This window comes from Zingiber officinale, chromosome 8B, assembly GCF_018446385.1.
Source record: "Zingiber officinale cultivar Zhangliang chromosome 8B, Zo_v1.1, whole genome shotgun sequence".
Lineage (NCBI taxonomy): Eukaryota > Viridiplantae > Streptophyta > Magnoliopsida > Zingiberales > Zingiberaceae > Zingiber > Zingiber officinale.
Genome location: NC_056001.1, coordinates 42,025,508 through 42,048,015, shown reverse-complemented (window position 1 = coordinate 42,048,015; position 22,508 = coordinate 42,025,508). Strand labels below are relative to the sequence as shown.

The 22,508-nt window shown below is 36.5% G+C and overlaps 1 protein-coding gene across 1 annotated transcript; it reads left to right on the top strand.

Moving 5' to 3' along the window:
* The first annotated feature begins 1,329 nt into the window (after positions 1–1,329).
* LOC122013725 (glucose-1-phosphate adenylyltransferase large subunit 1-like) lies at positions 1,330–15,597 on the top strand. Its single transcript, XM_042569955.1, has 16 exons — positions 1,330–1,423; positions 1,474–1,551; positions 12,982–13,211; positions 13,296–13,574; positions 13,646–13,738; positions 13,817–13,900; positions 13,967–14,022; positions 14,098–14,191; positions 14,271–14,383; positions 14,484–14,556; positions 14,662–14,742; positions 14,826–14,912; positions 14,982–15,086; positions 15,177–15,283; positions 15,363–15,423; positions 15,496–15,597. Exons 1-16 carry the CDS (start codon positions 1,330–1,332, stop codon positions 15,595–15,597), a joined length of 1,737 nt encoding a protein of 578 aa, XP_042425889.1.
* Positions 15,598–22,508: the final 6,911 nt, after the last annotated feature.

The following is a 22,508-nucleotide window of genomic DNA, read 5'->3' as shown; positions in this document are numbered from 1 at the left end:
GCTCCTTCTTATTATGAGTGTGTTAGTCTCCCTGTGTTTAAGATAACAAATGTTCACTAATTAAGTAAGTTATTAACAACTCACTTAATTAATATCTAGCTCCAAGAGTAGTACCACTCAACTTCATTGTCATGTCGGACTAAGTCCACCTGCAGGATTTAACATGACAATCCTTATGAGCTCCTCTTGGGGACATTCTCAACCTAGATTACTAGGACACAGTTTCCTTCTATAATCAACAACACACACTATAAGTGATATCATTTCCCAACTTATCAGGCTTATTGATTTATCGAACTAAATCTCACCCATTGATAAATTAAAGAAATAAATATCAAATATATGTGCTTCTTATTATATTAGGATTAAGAGCACACACTTCCATAATAACTAAGGTCTTTGTTCTTTTATAAAGTCAGTATAAAAAGAAACGACCTCTAATGGTCCTACTCAATACACTCTAAGTGTATTAGTGTAATTATATAGTTAAGATAAACTAATACCTAATTACACTACGACCTTCCAATGGTTTGTTCCTTTCCATCTTGGTCGTGAGCTACTGTTTATAATTTATAAGGTACTGATAACATGATCCTCTGTGTGTGACACCACACACCATGTTATCTACAATATAAATTAATTGAACAACTACATTTATCATAAATGTAGACATTTGACCAATGTGATTCTTATTTCTAGATAAATGTTTATACCAAAAGCTAGACTTTTAGTATACATCCTAACAAATGGAAGTCCTGACCGGCGGTGAGTGGGAAGGCGCGTCGCGATCGTGATCTCCACGGCGGGGAGGCGACGGGCAGAGGAGGGGAAGTGGTCGCGGTGGAGAAGAAGGGCGAGTTGGCGCAGCGAGAGGGGAGAGGGTAAGGGATTGGGCGGAGAAAGGGGGAAAATGAGAGATATTACCTAGGTATTTAATATTTATACTTAGGTTTAAGTAATCAACCTCTAAGTTAATTCCTTAATCAACTCCCACTTAAATGGTATTTCCAAACAGACTTTTCCCCAGCCTATAAATTCATCCCCTCTAAATACGTCATATGAGCTCCGAAAAATTTCCATAAAATTCTGTTAAGGTTATTCATTCATTAAACCTTATTATTCCATTATTATTTCATTACAGTATTTTACATTCTTCCCCACTAATAAAAATTTGGTCTCCAAATTTTGTTATCTACCATCAACATGTACTAGCAATAGATACACAGTATGAATGCTGAACGAAAATCTAACCCACATACCTCAAGTAAAAAGATGGGGGTGTCGAGCTTGGATCGTATCCTCGAGCTCCCACGTAGCCTCCTCGTCAGAATGGTTCTGCCATCTGGCTTTAACCAGTCAGATAGTCTTGATTCGCAGCTGACGCTCTTCGTAGTCCAGAATCCGTACTGGAACTTCCTCGTAGGTAATGTCTGATTGAATGAGAACTGATATATCTGAAAGAATATGTGCTAGGTTGGGTACATATCTTCTCAGCATGGACACATGGAAAACATTGTGAATGCCTACCAGAGACGATGGTAGCGCCAGACGGTAAGCTACCGCTCCAACCCTCTCAAAAATTTGGAAAGACCCAATGTATCATGGAGCTAGGTTATCTCGGAGACCAAATCTCTTCACCCCTTTCGTGGGTGAGACTCTTAGAAATACATGGTCGCTAGTAGAGAACTCTAGGGGTCTTCGTCTCCGATCAACATAACTCTTCTGACGGTCCTGCACCTCAAATATCCTCCATTTGATAGTGCGGGCCAACTCTGCCTCCTGCCGAGCTCTATAAGGTCCTAGCAGCTGGGCCTCTCCAACCTCCTCCCAGAGGTGGGTGTCCGACAAGGTCTACCATACAACACTTCAAACAGTGCAATCTAGATAGCCGAATGATAGTTGTTGTTGTAAGCGAATTCTACCAATGGCAGGTGGTCCTCCCAGCTGCCTCCGAAATCCATAATGCAAGATCTCAACAAGTCCTCTAATGTCTGGATGGTCCGCTCTGATTGTCCATCTTTATGCGGATGGATGCTGTACTGAAACGGAGTTATGTGCCCAAGGCCTGCTGCAGACTCTGCCAGAACCGGGAAGTGAACCACGGGTCTCTATCAGATATAATGCTTAAAGGAACATCATATAATCTGATGATCTCTTGATAATACAGCTCTGCCAATTGGTCTAGAGAATTGGTCTTCAAAATCGCTAAAAAGTGTGTGGACTTTGTTAATCGATCAACGATTACCCAAATCACGTCATGACCTCATCGTGTCCTAGGCAATCCCACCACAAAATCCATAGTGATGTGCTCTCATTTCCACTCTGGAATAGGAATCATCTGAAATAATCCGGCATGTCTCTAGTGGTCAGTCTTCACCTTCTAACAGACTAGACATCTAGCTACAAACTCCGCGATGTATTTCTTCATGTCGTTCCACCAATAGGAACGCCTCAAATCTCGATACATGCGGGTTCTACCTGGGTGGATAGCAAATCAGGAGCGATGAGCCTCCTGAAGTAACTCCTCCAAAACCATGTGACATTGAGGTACACATAATATACCTAGGAAATACATAATACCCTCGTCATCTCGGGTGAACTCCGTCTGCTGACCGGAAGCTAACTGGTTGCCAATGGACTATAAGCACTGATCACCGGCCTGGGTCTCTCGGATCCTCGTCTTTGTCGATGACTGGGCAACCATGGTAACATGGACACTCTGCTCAGTCTATCTCTGCTCCTCAAGGCCCAACTCGGAGAAACCCTGAATCAAGTCCGTGACTAGAACTCGGTGGTAAGCTAAAGTCCCTCTGGACTTCCAACTAAGTACATCGACAACTACATTAGCTTTCCCAGGGTGGTAGCTAATGGTACAGTCATAGTCATTCAAGAGCTCCATCCATCTCCTCTGTTGGAGATTAAGTTCCTTCTAGGTGAAAAGATATTTGAGACTCTTATGATCAGTGAGAATCTCAAATGAAATACCATACAGATGATGTCGTCAAATCTTCAAAGCATAGATAATGGCGGCCAGCTCTAGATCATGTATTGGGTAGTTCTGCTTATGCTCCTTCAACTGACGAGAAGAATAGGAGACTACCCTGCCGTGCTACATCAAAATAGTGCTCAAACCCTGTAGAGAAGCGTCGGTGTAGAGTACGAATTCGTCCTCTCCAGAGGGCAAAATCAGAACTGGCGCCGACACTAATTTCCGCTTCAGCTCCTGTAAGCTGGTCTCGTAAGCCATAACCAAGTAAGTCTCCTACCCTTCCTAGATAGTCCAATCAACAGCATAACAATGCTGGAGAAATCCCTCTACAAATCCCCAGTAATATCCAGCCAGATCAACGAAGCTATTAGTCTCCTGTACAGACTTCGATTACTCCCAACTGGTAACATCCTCCAACTTTTGTGGGCCCATAGATATCCCTCTACCAGATACAATGTGTCCCCAGAAATCCCACAGAAGATAACCTAACATGCACATTCACTAAACTTCACATAAAGATGTTCTCATCGAAACATCCCCAGAAGTATGTGAAGATATTGTTCGTGATCCACCTCGAATCTGAAATATATCACAATATTGTCAATGAAGACAATTACCAATCTGATCCAAATTCCCTAGAGGTAAGGTTTTCTTCGTTTGGTTTTTCCATTTCGTTTTTCATTTCTCGAAGGAGAAAAGCAATTGCAATTGCAATTGCCAATAGCTGAAGCCGAGCATCTGGATCGATCCAAATGCCCTGGATTATTCCACTTTTTTCTATTTTTTCTAATTAATTAATTATTTGTTCTTATTTTTTTCTCTTATTTTTCTAGGATTTTGATTGTCTATTTGGAATTTGTAATGTCTACAAATTTATCAAAAAAAGATTAAAAAAAAAGATATTGGTTGGAAGTATTATTATCAAACGGAGGGGGGAAAATCTGTTCGGTGCAAAGTTTGTCATCATATATCGAATGAAGGGATTACTCGTTTAAAGGAACATTTAACTCAAACTCATAAAGAGATTACACCTTGTGTTAATGCTCCGGATGATATTAAGCAAGAAATTAGAGAATCACTTTACAAAATTAGAATATCTTAAATCAAACAAACTGAATTGTTACGAGAGATTGGTGAGGGTCCCTAGAGTATGAGTACGCAATCATCAAAAGTTGGAAGCATAAGGGGAAATTCAATTGGATGTTCTGGTAGTGGGTGAATCAAAAGGTAAAGGTACTCTTCATGGGTTTGTTCCTAAATTCGGCATATAAAAAAGATTTGCTTGTTGATGTGAAGTGTAGAGTTGATTATTTTATTTACTCTGCTACACTTCCGTTTAATGTTGTGAATGATCCTTATTGGTTGCCTGGTTGAGGGTATTGTGGAATACGGAAGAGTGTCCAAGTCTCCTTCAATGCATGAGTTAAGAACTTGAATACTTAAGGCTAAGGTTGATGGCATCAACCTAATATATGAGGAGCATAAAAAGGTATGGAAAAAATATGGATACACTATTAAGTCTGATGGTTGGACGGATGGGAAGAATAGAAGTTTGATCAATTTTTTGGTTAATATTCTCGGCGGCACTTTCTTTTTAAAATCTATTGATACATCAACTTCTATTAAAAATAGGGAATTGATTTTTAAATATCTTGATGATATTGTTGATGAGGTGAGAGAGGAAAATGTGATTCAAATTGTCATGGAAAATGCTTCGAATTTCATTAAGGCAGGGGAAAAAATTATGGAGACTAAACATGGAATTTGGTGGGCACCTTGTGCGGCATATTACATTAACCTAATGCTGTTGATATTACAAAGTTGAAGATTTTTCTGACACAATTGAGCATGCTAAGATGGTTGTGAAGTTCCTTTATGGTCATAGGACTATACTTTCTTTGATGAGAAGTATACAAACGGTAAAGAAATTCTCTGTTCTATTGTCACTCGCTTTGCTATTTCATTTCTCATTCTTCAGAGTATGTATAAGGTTAAAAGACCACTTGAACAAATCTATGCTTCCGAAAATTAGGTTAGTTCACCTCTATCTCAAATAACTCAGGGGAAGGTCGTGAAGAGAATTGTTGTTAATGATCCCAACTTTTGGCCACATGTTACATTGTGTGTTAAGAGTGTTGTTCCTCTTGTAAGGGTGTTAAGGGAAGTTGATTCAGAGGAGAGATCAACCATGAGATATATTTATGAACTTATGGATAAGGTAAAAGAGACAATAAAATTTAATTATGTGGGAGTTGACATAAAATACAAGCCCATTTGGGAAAAAAATTGATTCATGATGGACTCCACAACTTCATCTCCCGCTACACGCGACCGAGTACTATTTGAACCAGCAATTGCATTATGAAGAAAGATTTTTTGATTGTGATGAAATTAGAGATGGATTGTATGCTTGCACGGATAAGATGTTATCTTCTGATGATTGTCTTAAAGCGTACATCTAATTGGACTTGTATAACAAAGCTGAAGGATAATTTGGAACTCCAATAGCAAAACAAATAAGAATGTTGCGGACTCCAGGTAAAATTTACATCTTGTAACCGTTCTTATAAAATTATACTAGAATTCGTATTTTAAAATTATATGTACATTCTTGTAATTTTCTTTATGTTATTAGCCTTGTGGTGGGAACGTTTTGGAAGTAAGACATCCGAGCTTACTACATTTGTAATTAGAGTACTTGCTCTCACTTGTAGTGTTTCGAGGTGTGAAAGAAATTGGAGCACTTTTGAATCGATGAATATTCTAAGTTTATAACTCTACTTGAATTTTAATTGTTTTATAATTTTCATATCATTGTTTAATTTTTTATATATGTTTTCTTCTTTGTAATATTAGATTCACATACAAAAGAAAAATAGCCTTGAACATGCGAAATTGAATGTGTTGGTGTTTGTGAAATATAACTTCAAGCTTAGGGAGAGAAGCATTAGGAGGAGGGACAAGATTGATATCCATTGTAGTTGATAAATTGAATCAGATGATGAATGGATAACTAAGAAAGAAGGTCCCGTCTTCTTCGTAATTACTAAATGGCTTGAAGATGATGTATTATTTGAAAGTGATCATATTGTAAGTGTGTCATCGACTATCTTTGAAAGTTTTTTCGACTCAAATAAACGTAAGTTAGGGATTTTTTTTAATTTGATCTTAGAAGTACATTAATATTTTTAATATTTTTTATCATTATTTAGGATCCATTAATATTATTTGACATTTAATTAAATTTTAATCCAAAATTAATTATTATAAATTGGAAAGGAGGAAAGGGGGTCTAGAGATATTTTAAGAGAAAGAGGTTAGGTCAAAAGTAAATATTTAACTAAAATAAAATTTATTTATTTATGGAATGGTGTGGTATGTTTAGTGTGTTATTCTTGGATAAAACTTAAAAAGGATTATATTGATAAAACATTTTAAAGTAAAAAAAAGCTTCTGCTAAATTTATCATTTTACTTTCTGTACTTAATTGAGAGATATGATTAGTTCATTTAAGTGTCCCTCTAACTGTCAAGATCTAGAAGAGTCCCTGTCAGGGTAAAATCCGACAGCATCTCCCCTGTTTCGATGATAATCTCAATCATATATACAACAACAAGAATATATCAGCCCACATGGTTGGAATATATATACAACCACGCAATTATATATATCAAACAACCCACACGGCTGTACTAAAACACAGCGAAAATCGAAAGAAAACCCATACAAACTAAAAACGAAGACTGCTAGCCGGCTAGACTTACACAAGCACAACAAAACAAATACAACTCCACATAGCAAACTCAAAAGAACAAAGTCGAATTTATACAACGCCAAGTCTAATAAAACGTAAGACAAGTAAAGGAGAGCTAACACCGAAAACAGTCCTCGGATGTGATGTGGAGCCGACAGACAGGATACTCCAAGCGACACGACATTTCTATGTGCAAACCTGAAAACAACAAGAAAAGAAATAGGGGGTAGTGAGTATAACATACTCAGCGGGTATCGAGCAAACATGCATAGTAAAATATAACTATTACTAAGTGGAAATATAGATGATGATCTTCGAGGAGCAGTGGGTCAATTGACAGTAATTTCGATCAACTATCTAGTGATAGTGCTCCTCTACCATTGTGTTCATGACTCGTCACTAGAGGTTATTGAACCTCAGGTGGAGCAATCGTAGTATGATGGGTTACAAGACAATGGTTGGTCGACTCAACTATCATTATCTCCATTAAGTAGTTCAAGACCTTGACTATATGATCTTCTACCAAGGTCTTGAAGTCTATATGCCAATTCAGAGTGTTCGATCTTTTGTGGATAGTTATCGGAGGATATTTTTTAGGTATGATTATGAGATTCGTGATAATATTATCTCATGGATATACTCTTAGTTAGGAGGTTGAATGATCCTTTGGATTTTGAATTATAATTTCTTTATTATGGATTAGTATTTTGGTATAGTCAGCAGATCCACCTAGCTTCGGTCATATTTCCCAGCAGTAAGTACTTTCGGCTAGCATTTCCAGCCACCGCTCTCCCTAGTTGTGAGTGAACAGGGGAGACCTTGTAGTATGTTTAGTGTGTTATTCTTGGATAAAACTTAAACAAAGATTATATTGGTAAAAAATTTTAAAGTAAAAAAAAAAAAAAAAGCTTGGGCTAAATTTACCATTTTATTTTCTTTACTCAATTGAGAGATATGATTAATTCATTTAAGTGTCCCTTTAACCTTCAGTCTTATATAAATTATCATCTAAATATTACTATAATGTATTTATAAAAAAATTTCCTCCAAATGAGAGACGCAATTAAAAGATGTTAGACTTTTAAATTTAGCATCACGTGTACTTCCCGATTTATTTTGATATCCGATGAAAAACTTTTATAGAACTCAATCGATTACAATAGAAATAATTAGTAAGATTAATTGAAATTATCTGTTTTTTTTCCATTCATCCATAGCTTTATCTTGGAAAAAAAAAAATCTTAAAATTTAAAATATTTTCAAATTGTATTTCTCTGTTCTATCTAAAAACCATAAATTCACTGTAACATATGGCAAAATATATATATATATATATATATATATATATATATATATATATATATATATATATATATATATATATATAAACGAGATAAAAGATTAATTTGTAGAAACAATTCTCTAAATTTTATATAATTAATATATTTTCTTCAATAAGACAAAAAAAATTAATCTGTTGTTCAATATTGATTCAGTAATTCAAAAAAAAGTTAATTAATTAATTTAATCAGTATTGTAAAAGTTAAAAATCTATAAAATTGATTAAACTGACATATTAATCAATTAGTAAATATATATAATACGAATTTAAAATTTTTAAATCATGGCTCACTTAAATTAGCTAAGGCGATTGATTAACATTCTCATGGATCGACAACTTACTATCAATTCAACTGTTTAAAAATTTAACTATTTTTAATTTTTAATCAAATTAATTATTTTTTTATCGGTTCAATTTATTGAATGTTTAAAATAAATTAAATCGATTTATTAAAAAATTATTAATTTGATTTAAATTTAATCGATGCAGTCGGTTTGATTATTATCGGATGCTTCTTATAACACGTACTTTCACAAATATCTTAAATAACTAATTTTCTTTCAATTTTTTTAATATATATAAATATTTGAATTTATCATTTTATACATTTTTTAAAAGAATTTATGCGTGTTGTAATTTTTTTTTTCTTAAAAATATTTTAACAGTATTATTTAACGCTCTTAATATTCCATCCACAACTTAATCTCTCAGTTGGAAAAAAAATCTACAAATATTATCTGTTAAAAAATAGGTATAATTGAGACAAATTAATAAGAGAATGGTCCAAATTTTATATAATTTATTAGAATACCACCCTTCATCATTTCCAAAATACAAGCTCCTCCTCTAACATTGATGGATGGATGCTTGGTTCGATCATCATCTTATTTACTTAGATCGACAATTAGTCCTTTTGAAGTGGTCAGACTCTGATACCACTTGTTGGTCCCTGATGGCTAGTAAGAGGAGGTGAATTACTCTGCAAAAAAAAAAAAAAATACATTTCTCGATCTTTTAGCTTCATTAAGACAAATACTTGTAAAAAAAAATAAAAAACTAATTAATTGAGAGAGACACAAAAAGATTTACTTAGTTTGTAATATGATGATTGCTAATCTAAGACAATTAAATCTCACTAAAAATCTCTTTTGAGCGGAGTAGCCTCTTACAATGTTGACAGCTGACAAACAAAGTAGTTGAACAAAAAGAGAATAGTTTACAAGTATTGTTTTGAACTACTGAGATTAGTGTTGTATTTATAGCCCTGATCCGGACGCTTGGAAGGATTCCAGGCGCCTAGGCATGAATAAAACTTTAACCATGTTGCAACGGATCGCATTGCAATGGGTCTGGATAAACTCTCTGGTCCAGGCGCCTGGACCAACTCCTGGCGCCCCAACCCTTATAAATCTTATCCACATCGCCGAGCAGGTCGAGGCGCCCCCCAGTTGCTCTGGGGGATCCGGGCGCTTGGACAGTCCCAACGCCCGGACCATGTCTGAGCGCCTAGACCGCAGTCAACTTCGAGTTGACTTTCAGTCTGGGTCTTCCGCTCCAACTTCGCTCGCTTGAGTGATTTCAGCCATTCGGAATAGGGCTCACCCGAACTTATTTTCTGACATTCTCGAGCAGTCTTCCGCTCTGGCTTCTTATCCCTCGGAAACACCGGCGCTCCCTTCTCGTTCGCCAGCGTACTCTTCCGCAACACCTCATCCCTCGGACGCACCGAGCCCGACGACTCTTTCCTGTGTCGTCGTTCTTGCTAGTTGCGTCTTTCGCTCGACTTCCTGTGCTCTTAAGTTCCTGCACACTTAGACATAAGACATCAAACCACAACAGGACTTAACTTGACTTAGTTGATCACATCAAAACTACCACAAGATACTTACAACAGCGCCAAATTTGATCTTGTCTGAAAACTACAGAGATGACGCGCTGGGCACGGTGGCTTGAGGACTGACTGGTAGAAGGCTTTTTACTCCACGGTAAAGCTTTCTTCCGATCTTGTGCACACAGAGAAGTGCCAACAAAATATCAATGCCGAGAAATTAGGGGGAGTCCCTAGAGAAGATCCTCCAACGCTCAAGTCAGTACTAGTCCGGACGAGTGAATGAAGAACAATGAAGAACGTGTATGCAAGCGTAAGTGGCAGATGTTTAGAGAAAGTACCTTGCCAAAGGAGAATACTCCCCTTTTATATATCACCTCTTATAATCTCCGCAATCATGAGATGAAAAAGTGTGTCAGAGGTTGTTAGGTAAAGAAGAGTGTACAACCTGGATAATATGCAATAATTGTCAGAGGAATCTTCCACTTACCTATATATATATATATATCTTTTGTCGTTTATAGCTGATGTCGTTGAAGGAATATGCTGTCATAAGTGTTCTATTGATGGGAGACACAATGATCCTTGAAGAAGGTTCCAGAAGAATATTCTCTGACACATGATTGTCATTCTGACAAGTTGTTAGAATGTTATCTACTGCGTATATCTCGGCCAATCTAGAAGATCGACCTTCTTTATGCCTGCTCTTTAATTAAGCTATTTAGTCATGTTCTGCATTGTATTGGCGATCCGTTCGGAGAATAATACAATGTTTTTGTCATGTTAGAAGTCCGTTTGAGAAATGATATGATGATCCGTGCATTCTATAAATCCATTTGATAGCTTGTGCTTGTTGGAAATTTGTCCGAGTAGCAATATAAAGCGAAGTGCCTTAGGCCCGATCAACCTTTTATCTAGTCGGGCATATAATGGGTTGCACGAGAAATGAAGCAGTGTTCTGGCAAGCACAATTGGTACTTTAAGCCGAAGTGCCTTAGGCCTAGTCGGCATTTTGGACGGTCAGTCGTATAATGACTCATAGGTTAAAATGCTCCTAGAGTTCTGACCGGATTTGTGAAAGGAGCTATCTTACCTTTGCTTATATAAGATACGGGTATAGAACCATATGAACCCATCCAGTTCTATTATCAACTGGCTACCCAAATAGAGCATCATGTGGAACTCATCTGGTTCTATTGTCGAATGGACACCCATAAGGCTGATCGATAATCAGGTCATCCGGACGTGCGTGGAGAGCTCATACAGAGTAAGGGGTTTGACCCTCCCTTCGACTAGACCCATAGCTGGCCAAATTGAGGTGGATCGGTCATTCTGGACGGCTTGTAAGAGCGACTGTCCTTAAACTCAATCGGTTATTGAGGGACCAGTCACACTATCTCTTTAGTTCAAGAGTAATATACTGAACCCTTTATGTTCGACTAACCCTTTCTCACACTGTTTGGAATCTAACCCGACTGGTCTGACGAGCTTTAGCGTTGGCCAAATAATCAGAGCCATATGAAAAAATGTTTTCTTTCTTTAACTTTAATCGTCATGTCATCTTGACTTTAATCATCACATCATCTTCGTAGTCCACTTATTGTATTCCGTATCATCCATATTCATCCCAAAAAAAAAAAAATTAAAAAAAAGTCATGCACAATTTATATGCATGACCAATTTTTAATATATATAAAATTCGATTTTGATCCCATGATATATAATTTTTTAAAAAATAGCGTATTATACATTACTTAATTTTTTTTTGTCTAAAATTATTAAAAATATTCAATTTAACTAGGTCTTTCATAGTTTTCCATTCATCCATAACTTCATCTTCGAAAAAATAAATCTTAAAATTTAAAATATTTTCAAATTTTATCTCTCTGTTCTATCTAAAAAAACATAAATTTACTGTAATATATAGAAAAAAAAAGTTATAAACAAGATAAAAGATTAATTTGTAGAAACAATTCTCTAAATTTTATATAATTAATATATTTTCTTTAATAAGACAAAAAAAAAAATAATCTGTTGTTTAATTTTGATTCAGTAATTTAAAAAAATGATTAATTTAATTTAATCAGTATTTTAAAAGTTAAAATTCTATAAAATTGATTAAACTGACATATCAATCAATTAGTAAATATATATAATACGAATTTAAAATTTTTAAATCGTGGCTCACATGGGAAAAGGTGATTCATTCAACTAAATACCTTTATTAATTCAACCCTAAATGAATACAAAAGAGATACATCATAGGTGATTACTAATCATTAATATAAATGATAAAATATAAAAAGAGATATGTTTAAACACATTGAATTTCGATCATAAGACCTTATATGACTCATGTTCATTGTTCACATTGCTCATGGATCCAATAGTTGATTGATTGACTGCTACGACTCATTCACAAATTTAATTCTTTTAATTTTTAACTGAATTAATTGATTTTTTTTATGAGTTCAATTTATTTAATTTTTAAAATAAGTTTGATGAGTTTAATTTATTTAAAAAATTTATTAATTTGATTTTAATTTAATCGATTTGATCAATTTGATTATTATTGGATGGTTAGTCCACGTACTTTCACAAATATGTTAAATAACTAATTTTCTTCCAATTTTTTTTTAATATATATAAAATATTTGCATTTATCATTTTATACATAGAATTTATGCGTATTGTAATCTTTTTTTTCTTAAAAATATTTTTAAAGTATTATTTAACGAGCGTAATATTCCTTAATCTGTCAGTTGGAAAAAAAAATCTACAAATTTTAAATATTTCCAAATTTATCTTTCTAAACTATAATTTTACTTTAATATAAGGCAAAAAATAGTTATAATCGAGATAAATTCGCAAGAGAATTGTCCAAATTTTATATAATTTTATTAGAAAAAAAATAACTAATCTGTTCTACGGGTTTTTTTGCCCAGTCTTACAAGGAATTAGCAACTGAATCTCCATGCCTGCAGATATATAATTATAAACTTCATGGCAATCTAGGCAAATCCCAATCTCCATCTTCTTCTTCCTTCTCTGGTTTTTTTGATCTGCAGTTGCACTCAAGATGGACGCCGGAATCGTGAGCTTGAAGGCCAACGATGCATGGCTGAGCCATGCAAGAAGATCAGCTCTCTGTGCTTCTTCAACAAGGAAGCAGCTCCGGAGCCAAAAATTTCCCTTCAAAAACAGCAATACTCTCCGCTGCAAGATAGCAGGTTTCGAATCTTCTGTAGCATCCTCTCCTCCTGCAGAAATCGACCACCAATTTCAAAAAATATCCGAGGCAAGTTTTTCTGCAGGTTCTTCTTCTCCCACTGACGATCCATTCACTAGAATGACCAACCAAACCAAAACCCTGTTTTTGCAGGTTCTTCTCTCACCCAACGTGCCTGATCCCAAGAACGTCGCGGCCTTCATTCTAGGCGGAGGCACCGGTGCTCAACTTTTCCCTCTCACCAAAACAAGAGCAGTGCCTGCTGTTCCCATCGCCGGATGCTACAAGATCGTTGATGTCCCAATGAGCAACTGCATCAACAGCGGCATCAACAAAATATACATCTTGACGCAGTTCAATTCCACCTCATTGAATCGCCACATCTCTCGAACCTTTGGTGATGTCGCCAACTTTGGCGGTGGATTCGCAGAGGTAACGCAAGAAGAAATTGGGTCATCTTGTTCGTGGATTGCCTTGTCTGATTAATTCCTTTTGATACTCAGGTTTTGGCGGCTACACAATCTCCCGGCGAAACCGGTATGAATTGGTTCCAGGGCACAGCTGATGCCATTAGGCAATTTGCTTGGGTGTTTGATGTGAGTTCTCTCTAGCTTTTAGATCTTTTCCCTTTTCCTGTCGTTTTGAGTTTACATTTTGTTGTTCCTGTAATTTAGGACAGGAGGAACCAACACATTGAGCATGTACTAATTCTGTCTGGCGACCAATTATACCGCATGAACTACATGGAATTGATCGAGGTATGCTTTTGTTTGATTTCCATCGCTTGAATCTACATACTAAAAGTGATGCAATGCAATTTGCAGAAACATGTCGAAACTGGTGCCGATATAACTATTTCTTGCATTCCTGTTGATGCAAGGTATGCCAATGTCTAGTATCTAAATTGTATCGACTTACTTAGTACTGGTAATTGACTTGTCGATCCTCATTGTAGCCGGGCATCTGACTATGGACTCGTGAGAGTTGATAAGAATGGTCGGATTACCGAATTTCAAGAGAAACCGAGGGGTGATGATTTGGAAGCCATGGTGAGTGATTTTTTTCCTAATAACTGATAAGATTGTCGATGATTCGAGCACTGAACTAATAAGAACAATTGCATTGCAGAAGGATGATGGCTCCTTTCTCAGATTGTCTCATCAAGATACAAACAAGTACCCCTATATCGCATCCATGGGAATTTATGTCTTCAACCGAAAGGCACTTCAAAGACAATTCATGTATCTCTTTTAACTCTTGTTCAAGTCCATTTTCAGTTAAGTCTGGTTGTGTTTCAAGAAATGTTTTCTGATTCTCTACACGATTTATCGGTAACTTCAGGATGAGAGATGGGAGAGCAAATGACTTCGGACAGCACATCCTGCCTTTCGCCGTGAACTACTTCAATGTTCAGGTGTGCTTCTTGTGTGTCTGTTTCCAATACTACTTCCAAGTAAACTTGAGATTTCTGTTCACCAACTCGCATATCGTATCGTAACGATGTTCTTGTATCGTTCAGGCATACATGTTCCATGACTATTGGGAGGATATTGGAACATTACAAGCATTCTACAACGCAAATTTGGCACTCACAGAACAGGTAGAAATTAATGTGTATGCATAAGAAATTAACAATTTGAATCGATTTGAGAGGTACAATCTCATAATCTATCGATTTTGTAGCCTCCGAAGTTCCAATTCTACGATCAAAGAAAACCTATGTACACATCTCCTAGGTACCTACCGCCAACTAAAATCGACAAAAGCAAGGTAAGTGTCACAAAACTGTAAACTACAAGACAATCTTGAGGCATTTTAGTCATGTTCAACAAAATGCAGATGCGCAGTTCGATCATTTCTCACGGATGCTTCTTGTACAAGTGTGACATTGAACGATCGATCATCGGAGTACGATCACGTATCAGTGCTGGAGCCGAAATAAAGGTTAGTGAAACTGGCTTCAAACTCAAAACTGATAGCTGAATTCTCAATAGATACTAGTTAACATGTAGTGTCTTTGTTGCATCTTCTCAGAACACTTTGATGTTTGGCGCGAATACTTATGAGACCGATGAACAAATTGCCTCCCTATTGGAAAAGGGTATGGTTCCTATTGGAGTGGGGCAAAACACAAAAATCAGGTACTATCTGAAATTCTGTTTGCAGATTACTTAAGCGACTCGAGATTTACTTTTGTTAAACATAAAATTTGTTTTGCAGGAATTGTATCATCGACACAAATGCTAGGATAGGCCAGAATGTGGTCATTGCTAACAAAGATGTATGTGTATAAGCATGTTTGTATCTAAACCTTTGAGACTAAAGCTTATCGATGCTAAATGTCGTGTCACAGGGCGTCGAAGAGGTTGATCGATCCAGCGAAGGCTTCTACATAAGATCTGGAATCACAATCATTTTGAGAAATGCTACTATCAAAGATGGAACTGTGATCTAGAATGCCAATTTATCATGGTGTTTTTTATGCTTCTAATATATAGTTTATATAGTAAGCTAGGAAATAAGCAGTTAATTCTTGCTGTAAATGATGGTTGTCTTGCTGAAAGCAAGCTCCATTAACCAATTGCTCACTCCAAAGACAAAGTTAACTACTGATAAATTTTCTGAAATTTTCTTTTACAACAAATGCATTTGCTAATGGCTTAATGGATCATCCTCCATCCTTTTGTAGAAAAGGACAAGAAACACGTTTAGCCTTTTCCTTTGGAAACCAACTTTGCTGTTAAATTTCCCTCATGAGATTGCCATGAGTGTGTTGTTGGTCGTTTTCACCCTGATCTTCGCTCTTAGGTGACACTTTTCCCTCAACCTTACGTGGACTAGGATGTCTTGGGAAACAAGAGATGAGTTCAGTAATATCTAGAAAGGTTATTGTCAATTGAGCTTAAATATCTTCCCACGCAGCAGTGCAATAGTAAAACACTCAAATGAACAATAAAAGGTTTAGGATTTCAAATTCTTAATGGGAATGAATATACATACTAAACATTCTAGCTAGAAGCCACTATCTGTTCCTCCGTTGAACAAGTATGTCTATAAACATAAATTAAATTTTATGTTGTTCAAATTTGAAATGAATAAGGTAACAAGACAATAAATTAAGCTGTTGAAGTTGTTAATCAACTTTGGCAATTTGATTTCTTTTTCGCTTGAAGTTGATTTATTTATTGTTATTGAGCTCTTAATTCAAATTTATTTGATTGTTTGAAATTTTTATATATTTTTAAAAATTATTTGGTTGCTAGTGCGTTTGTTTATTCATTTTGAGAGCTTATTTGCATGATTATAAGTTTAATGAGTAGAGATATAAATGAATCCAACGGTTCGCGAGCTATTCGGAGCTCGATTTGATAAAAAATTCGTTCGAGTTCGTTCGTTTATCTTATCGAGCCGAGCTCGAACTCGATTTCGAGCTCGACAGTTTTATCGAGCCGAGCTCGAGCTTAAGAATATTCGGCTCGTGAGCTCGCGAACATGTTCATTTATAGGCTCGCGAGCCAAAAAAACGAGTCTTAAAACGAGCCTTAAACCGAGCCAAAAAACGAGCTCTAAAACGAGCAAAAAAATGAGCTCTAAAACGAGCCTTAAAATGAGCTTTAAAACGAGTCAAAAAAATAAGTTCTAAAATGAGTCAAAAAAGATCTCTAAACGAGCCCGAAAACGAGTCCGAGCTCGCTTAACGAGTTATGCTCGTTAACTTTGATAATCGAGCTAATAACGAGCCGAGCTCGAACTGTTCGCGAGCTTAATAATTCTAAAACGAGCCGAGCTTGAGCCTTGTGATAAAAGCTCGATTCGTGCTCGAGCCGAGCTCGAGCCCGAATATAACTTAAACGAGTCGAGCTCGAGCCTAATACTGTTCGGCTCGGTTCGGCTCGTTTACATCCCTATTGATGAGAGTTTTCTTGAAGAATATGATATTATTCATGAATATTAATTACGAACAATTCACAAACTTTGCTATAAATATCTACGAGTTGAATTCAAATTTATTCAAATAATTGAATATTATTAATTACCTCTGGAGCTATAGTATAGTGGTAGGGCGTAAAATTGTTACCGAGATATCCGTAATTTGATCCACAACTGCAATATATTTATAGGAATTTTTTCTCTAAATGTGACGAGTAATCATAAGATACAGGGTTTCTGAGCCACCCACAGCACTTCCAAATTCCCTCGTGCTAATCACAGGCATATGTTTCCGAATTCAAAGTTCTCTCCAATTCCCCTTTTCAATCGTAATATCTATCGAATCAGCGTGTTAGTGTTAGGTGGAGATGTAGAATTTCTCTTCTCGAATCTCAATGAGCAAGAAGCACACAGAGAGAGAGAGTTGGAAAAGGAGAACTTAAAAAAAAACTATCAATTTTATTTTGCATTGTATGGATAAGATAAAAAAAATTTAATTCATGTTCTTATTGATTAAAGAAAAAATATCACCAACTAATGAGAAATGTAAAAAGAAAAATATACATAAACATATATTTAATATATTAAAAAATAATTATCCTAATTTTTAGAAAATGAGATTACATAATAAAATATTATGTGGATCCTATTTTTTTCATTATATTTAAAAAATATATTTACTACATTAAAAATTGAGACCCTAAAAATAGATCTGAATGGCTTAGGCCTAAAGCCGGCCATGGTCTTCTTGTACGAGCACCTCAGCGCGATTTGCTCCTCTCATGACCGCACGATCTACGCTGAGGAAGGGAGGTTCATTTGCTCCTCTCATGACCGCACGATCTACGAGCTGGCGAAGATGTTCAGGGAGAGATTCCCTCAATACATCATCCCTCAAAAGTACGATCTATCTTGGATCAAAAGAAAGAATTTAAGAAAAAAATGAACTCATAGATGATCGACGTCGACCATTTTGTAGGTTTGAAGGGATCAACGAGAAGATTGGGAGGGTGCATTTTTCTTCAAAGAAGTTGCTGGATCTGAGCTACAAATTCAAGTACAGTGTGGAGGACATGTTTGACTCTGCAATCCGAGTGTGCACGGTCACACGGAGAAGCAGCTCCTGCCGTTGCAAAATGTGCAGCAGCAGTAGCAATAGTACGTAGGATTAAGGACTAAATCCAATTAAGTGGATGGGCTTAATCTCCAAAGGTAGACTTATATCACACTAATTGTCATTAAAAAAATAAATTCTAATTAAGAGATCTCATGCTTAATTATATATAAAGGAGTTTAAATTAAATGGATATAGATTCAATACTTAGATTCAATAACTTGGTTCATTAATATTAATAAGTTGTTAATGATGGATGAACTTTATGATGAATAATCACCATAGGTTGGACCGTATATATATAAAAGAACAGATTAGTTTAATTAGGGCATGTTAAATCTTGCTTTCTTCCTCTAGCCTTTTCTTTCCCATTGAGAAAGACCTTGGATTGTCGGCTCAATCTTGTGGAAGACTTCTACTGCGCTTGCAGGATCTCTAGTGATAAGTAAGAAGCAATATTCTTTTACGATGGATTCAGGTCATTTATTCGCTAGTTATTGTTTCGGTTTCAATATTGCTTTAGAGATTGATGATGTAGGACCGTTGGTCACGTGAGAGAGGGAGGGTGAATCACGTATATTTAAAAAACTTATTATTTTTAAACATTTAAAACAAGTGTGTACGCAGTAGAACAAAAGAAAATAAAACATAAGAAAATAATAACACGGTCGGTTACTTGGTTCAGAATATTTGACAACTCCTACTCTAAGACCAAGATACCTCGGATCTATCGATGGATAATCCACTAAATTATCTACCGGTAAACTCCCGATACAATAATCGAGTACAAAAAAAAATATAAAGATTGTATAATAAGTTACACTTCCTTTAAGCAAGTATAATAATAAAAAACAATAGTAAATTTGTTACCAACATGAAAGATGGAGACTCGAATGCGTTCATGTGTTGGTGTCAGTCTTTCGGCAGCGGTTGGGTGCAATAGAGCAGTAGTATAGCCGCAGCATGAAGACGAAGTCATAGAATGATCGTTAGAGCTCATGTAGAAGTTATATATCAAGTGTTGGTCGAACACTACTTATAAGGAGTGTTGAGGGTGTCTCTAACCTCAGTCGAGGTGCCTCCTGTTGGCACCCCAATGTTGTTTTGATGCGATTAAACAAGTTAGGTTAGGTCCTATTATATTTACCTTGTGTCTAAGTGTGCAAGAACTTAGGAGCACAGGATGTCGAGCAAAAGATGCAGCTAGCAAGAAGGATGACATGGGAGAGAGCCGACGGGTTTGGTGCGTCTGAGGGATGAGGTGCTGCGGAAGAGTACGCGAGCGGACGAGAAGGAGGCGTGCGACATTTCCAAGGGACAAGAACCCGGAGCGGAAGCTTGCTCGAGAAGGCTGGAAGTTGGGTTCGGGTGAGCCCTATTCCGGACGGCCAAAATCACCCAAGTGAGCGGAACCAGAGCGGAAGACTCGGACCGAAGCAAGTGGAGTCGAAGTTGGAGGCCCGGAGAGAAAGTCAACAAAATGTTGACTTTTTCCTTCGGGGCATCTGAAACCTAAATTTTACCAAGATTGACGTGGATTTTGACCGATGCGTCGGGATAGAATTCTATCCCATTCCAGGCGTCTGGAACCCTTCCAGGCGCCCCGAGTAAGGTTATATAAGCAGCCTTGCTCCCAAAGTTTCACAACAACAAGAAATAGTGCAACAACATTTATAGACACTTTCTGTTTTGTTTAGCTTTCTTTTTCTATGTGTTCATTGCTGTAAGAGACTTCTCTGCCTGAAGGAGATTCTTAGTGCGATTCAACTGCCTTGGATTAACAACATTCCCGGTTGTAACCAAGTAAATCCGTGACCCTCGTCTTTTTAGTTTATCTTTTATTTATTTTTATACAAGTGTTTGTTTAAGTTATAAGCCGAGGAAGGTACTTTTGTTTGTTTTTGTACATGGGCTATTCACCCCCCTCTATCCGGCCGTCAAGTGTCTTAACAAGTGGTATCAGAGTAAGGATGCTTCAGGAGAAATAACCGTCGAACGAAGCACACGAGATGGATGGACCGAGCATATACTCACCGAAGTTCGAGGGGGAGTTTGCGAGCTAGAAAAAGAGAATGCAAGTATTCTTTAAAACCGATTTTGAATTGCTTTTAATAATGAAGTTCGATTTTGTAGTGCTCGAAAGAAAGGAAGAATACCAGTGGACGAAGAAAGAGAAGGCTGACTACGTGGTAAACGACAAAGCAGAGTTCCATCTGCTGGGCGTCCTTCCGCCACAAGAAGTCAACTGGATCGTCTCCTACGACTCAACAAAGGAGCTTTGAGAGAAGTTTCTTGAGCTACACGAAGGGGCGCCCGAAGCCAAGCTCGTAAGACGGGATCTGCTAAGGAACCAGTTAAGTAACATCAAATTGGAAGCAGAAGAAACCGTTGAACTGTTGGAGTGTATACTGAAAGCCTAAGCTTTGTAAACATTCATTATGAATAAAGAATCACATTTGGTCTAATTGTCTACATTTGTTTGTAGTTGTTCATTTAATTTATATTATAGATAACATAGTATGTGGTGTCACATACAGAAGATGATGTTATCAGTACCTTATAAATTATAAACAGTAGCTCACGACTAAAATGGAAAGGAACAAACCATTAGAAGATCGTAGTGTAATTAGGTATTAGTTTATCTTGACTATACAATTACACTAGTACACTCAGAGTGTATTGAGTAGGACCATTAGAGGTCGTTTCTTTTATACTGACTTTATAAAGGAACAAAGACCTCAGTTATTATGGAAGTGTGTGCTCTTAATCCTAATATAATAACAAGCACATATGTTTGATATTTATTTCTTTAATTTATCAATGGGTGAGATTTAGTTCGATGAATCAATAAACTCGATAAGTTGGGAAATGGTATCACTTATAGTGTGTGTTGTTGATTATAGAAGGAAGCGTGTCCTAGAGATACTAGGTTGATAATGTCCTCAAGAGGAGCTCATAAAGATTGTCATGTTAAACCCTGCGGGTGGACTTAGTCCGACATGATAATAAGGTTGAGTGGTACTACTCTTGGACTTAGATATTAATTAAATGAGTTGTCAGGTAACTCACTTAATTAGTGGACATTCGATATCTTAAACACGGAGACTAACACACTCATAATAAGAAGGAGCCAAAATGTAATTTGGGATTGGTGCGGTAGTTCAATGATAGTTCTCTAGTGGAATGAATTATCATTGATAAAATTAAGTTGTGTGTTCGGGGCGAACATGCTTAATTTTATCGAGAGACCAAAACCAATTCCTCCTCTCGGTCCCTATCGTAGCCTCTTATTTATAGAGTTCTATACCCACCTATACCCACCTTCTATACCCACACAATAGGGGCCAGCCAAGCTAGCTTGGGATCGGGCTAGGGCCGGCCTAGGTATGAGATTGGGTGGCGGCCCTAGCTTGAACCCAAGCTAGTAGGGCCGACCAAAATAAATTAAAAAGAAATTTAATTTTAATTTTTATTATTATGTGGAAGATATAATTTAAAGAGAATTAAAATTAAAATATCTCTCTTGTAAAAGATCTACAAAGATTAAAGAAAGAGATTAGATCTCTTTCCTTATTTATAGATTGGAGAGATGTTTTATTTTCTCTTTAAAATTTATTCACATGTTGATAAAATTAAAATTATAGAAATTTCCTTTTATCAACCATGAAGAGATTTTAAAGAAATTTTATTTTTAAAATTTCCGGAAACAAATTAGGAAGTTTTAATTGTTGATTAAAACTTGTCCAATTTGTTCTCCAATGATGTGGCCGGCCATTGAAGTTTGATTTGGAAAATTTATTTTATTTTTCTAAATTAAATCATGTCAAGGAAATTGAGAAAATTTTATTGTAATTAAATTTCCTAATTTGCCTAGGCCAAGGAATATAAAAGAAGGGGTGAGGGTGCCTTCAAGAGACACAACATCTATTATTTCTCTCCCTCTTTTGTTCCTTGGTGTGGCCGGCCAACCTCTCTCTCTCTTCCTCTTGTGGTGGCCGAATCTCCCTCTTCCATTGGAGCTCTTGTGGTGGCCGGATACTACTTGGAGAAGAAGAAGAAGAAGGAGAGAAAGCTAGCATCTCTTGGAGCTTGGTTAGTATTTTGGTTTTCCTCCTTGGTGAAGATTTTCCCTTTGTGGCCGAACCTTGCTTGGAGGAGAAGAAGGTGGTTGGTGTTTTCTCATCTTGGTAGATCGTTGTCTACACAACGTCCGAGGTTAGAAGAGGAATACGGTAGAAGATCAAGAGGTCTTTCTAGAAGGTATAACTAGTAGTTTTTCCTTTTCCGCATCATGCTAGTTATTTATGGAAATAATACCAAAT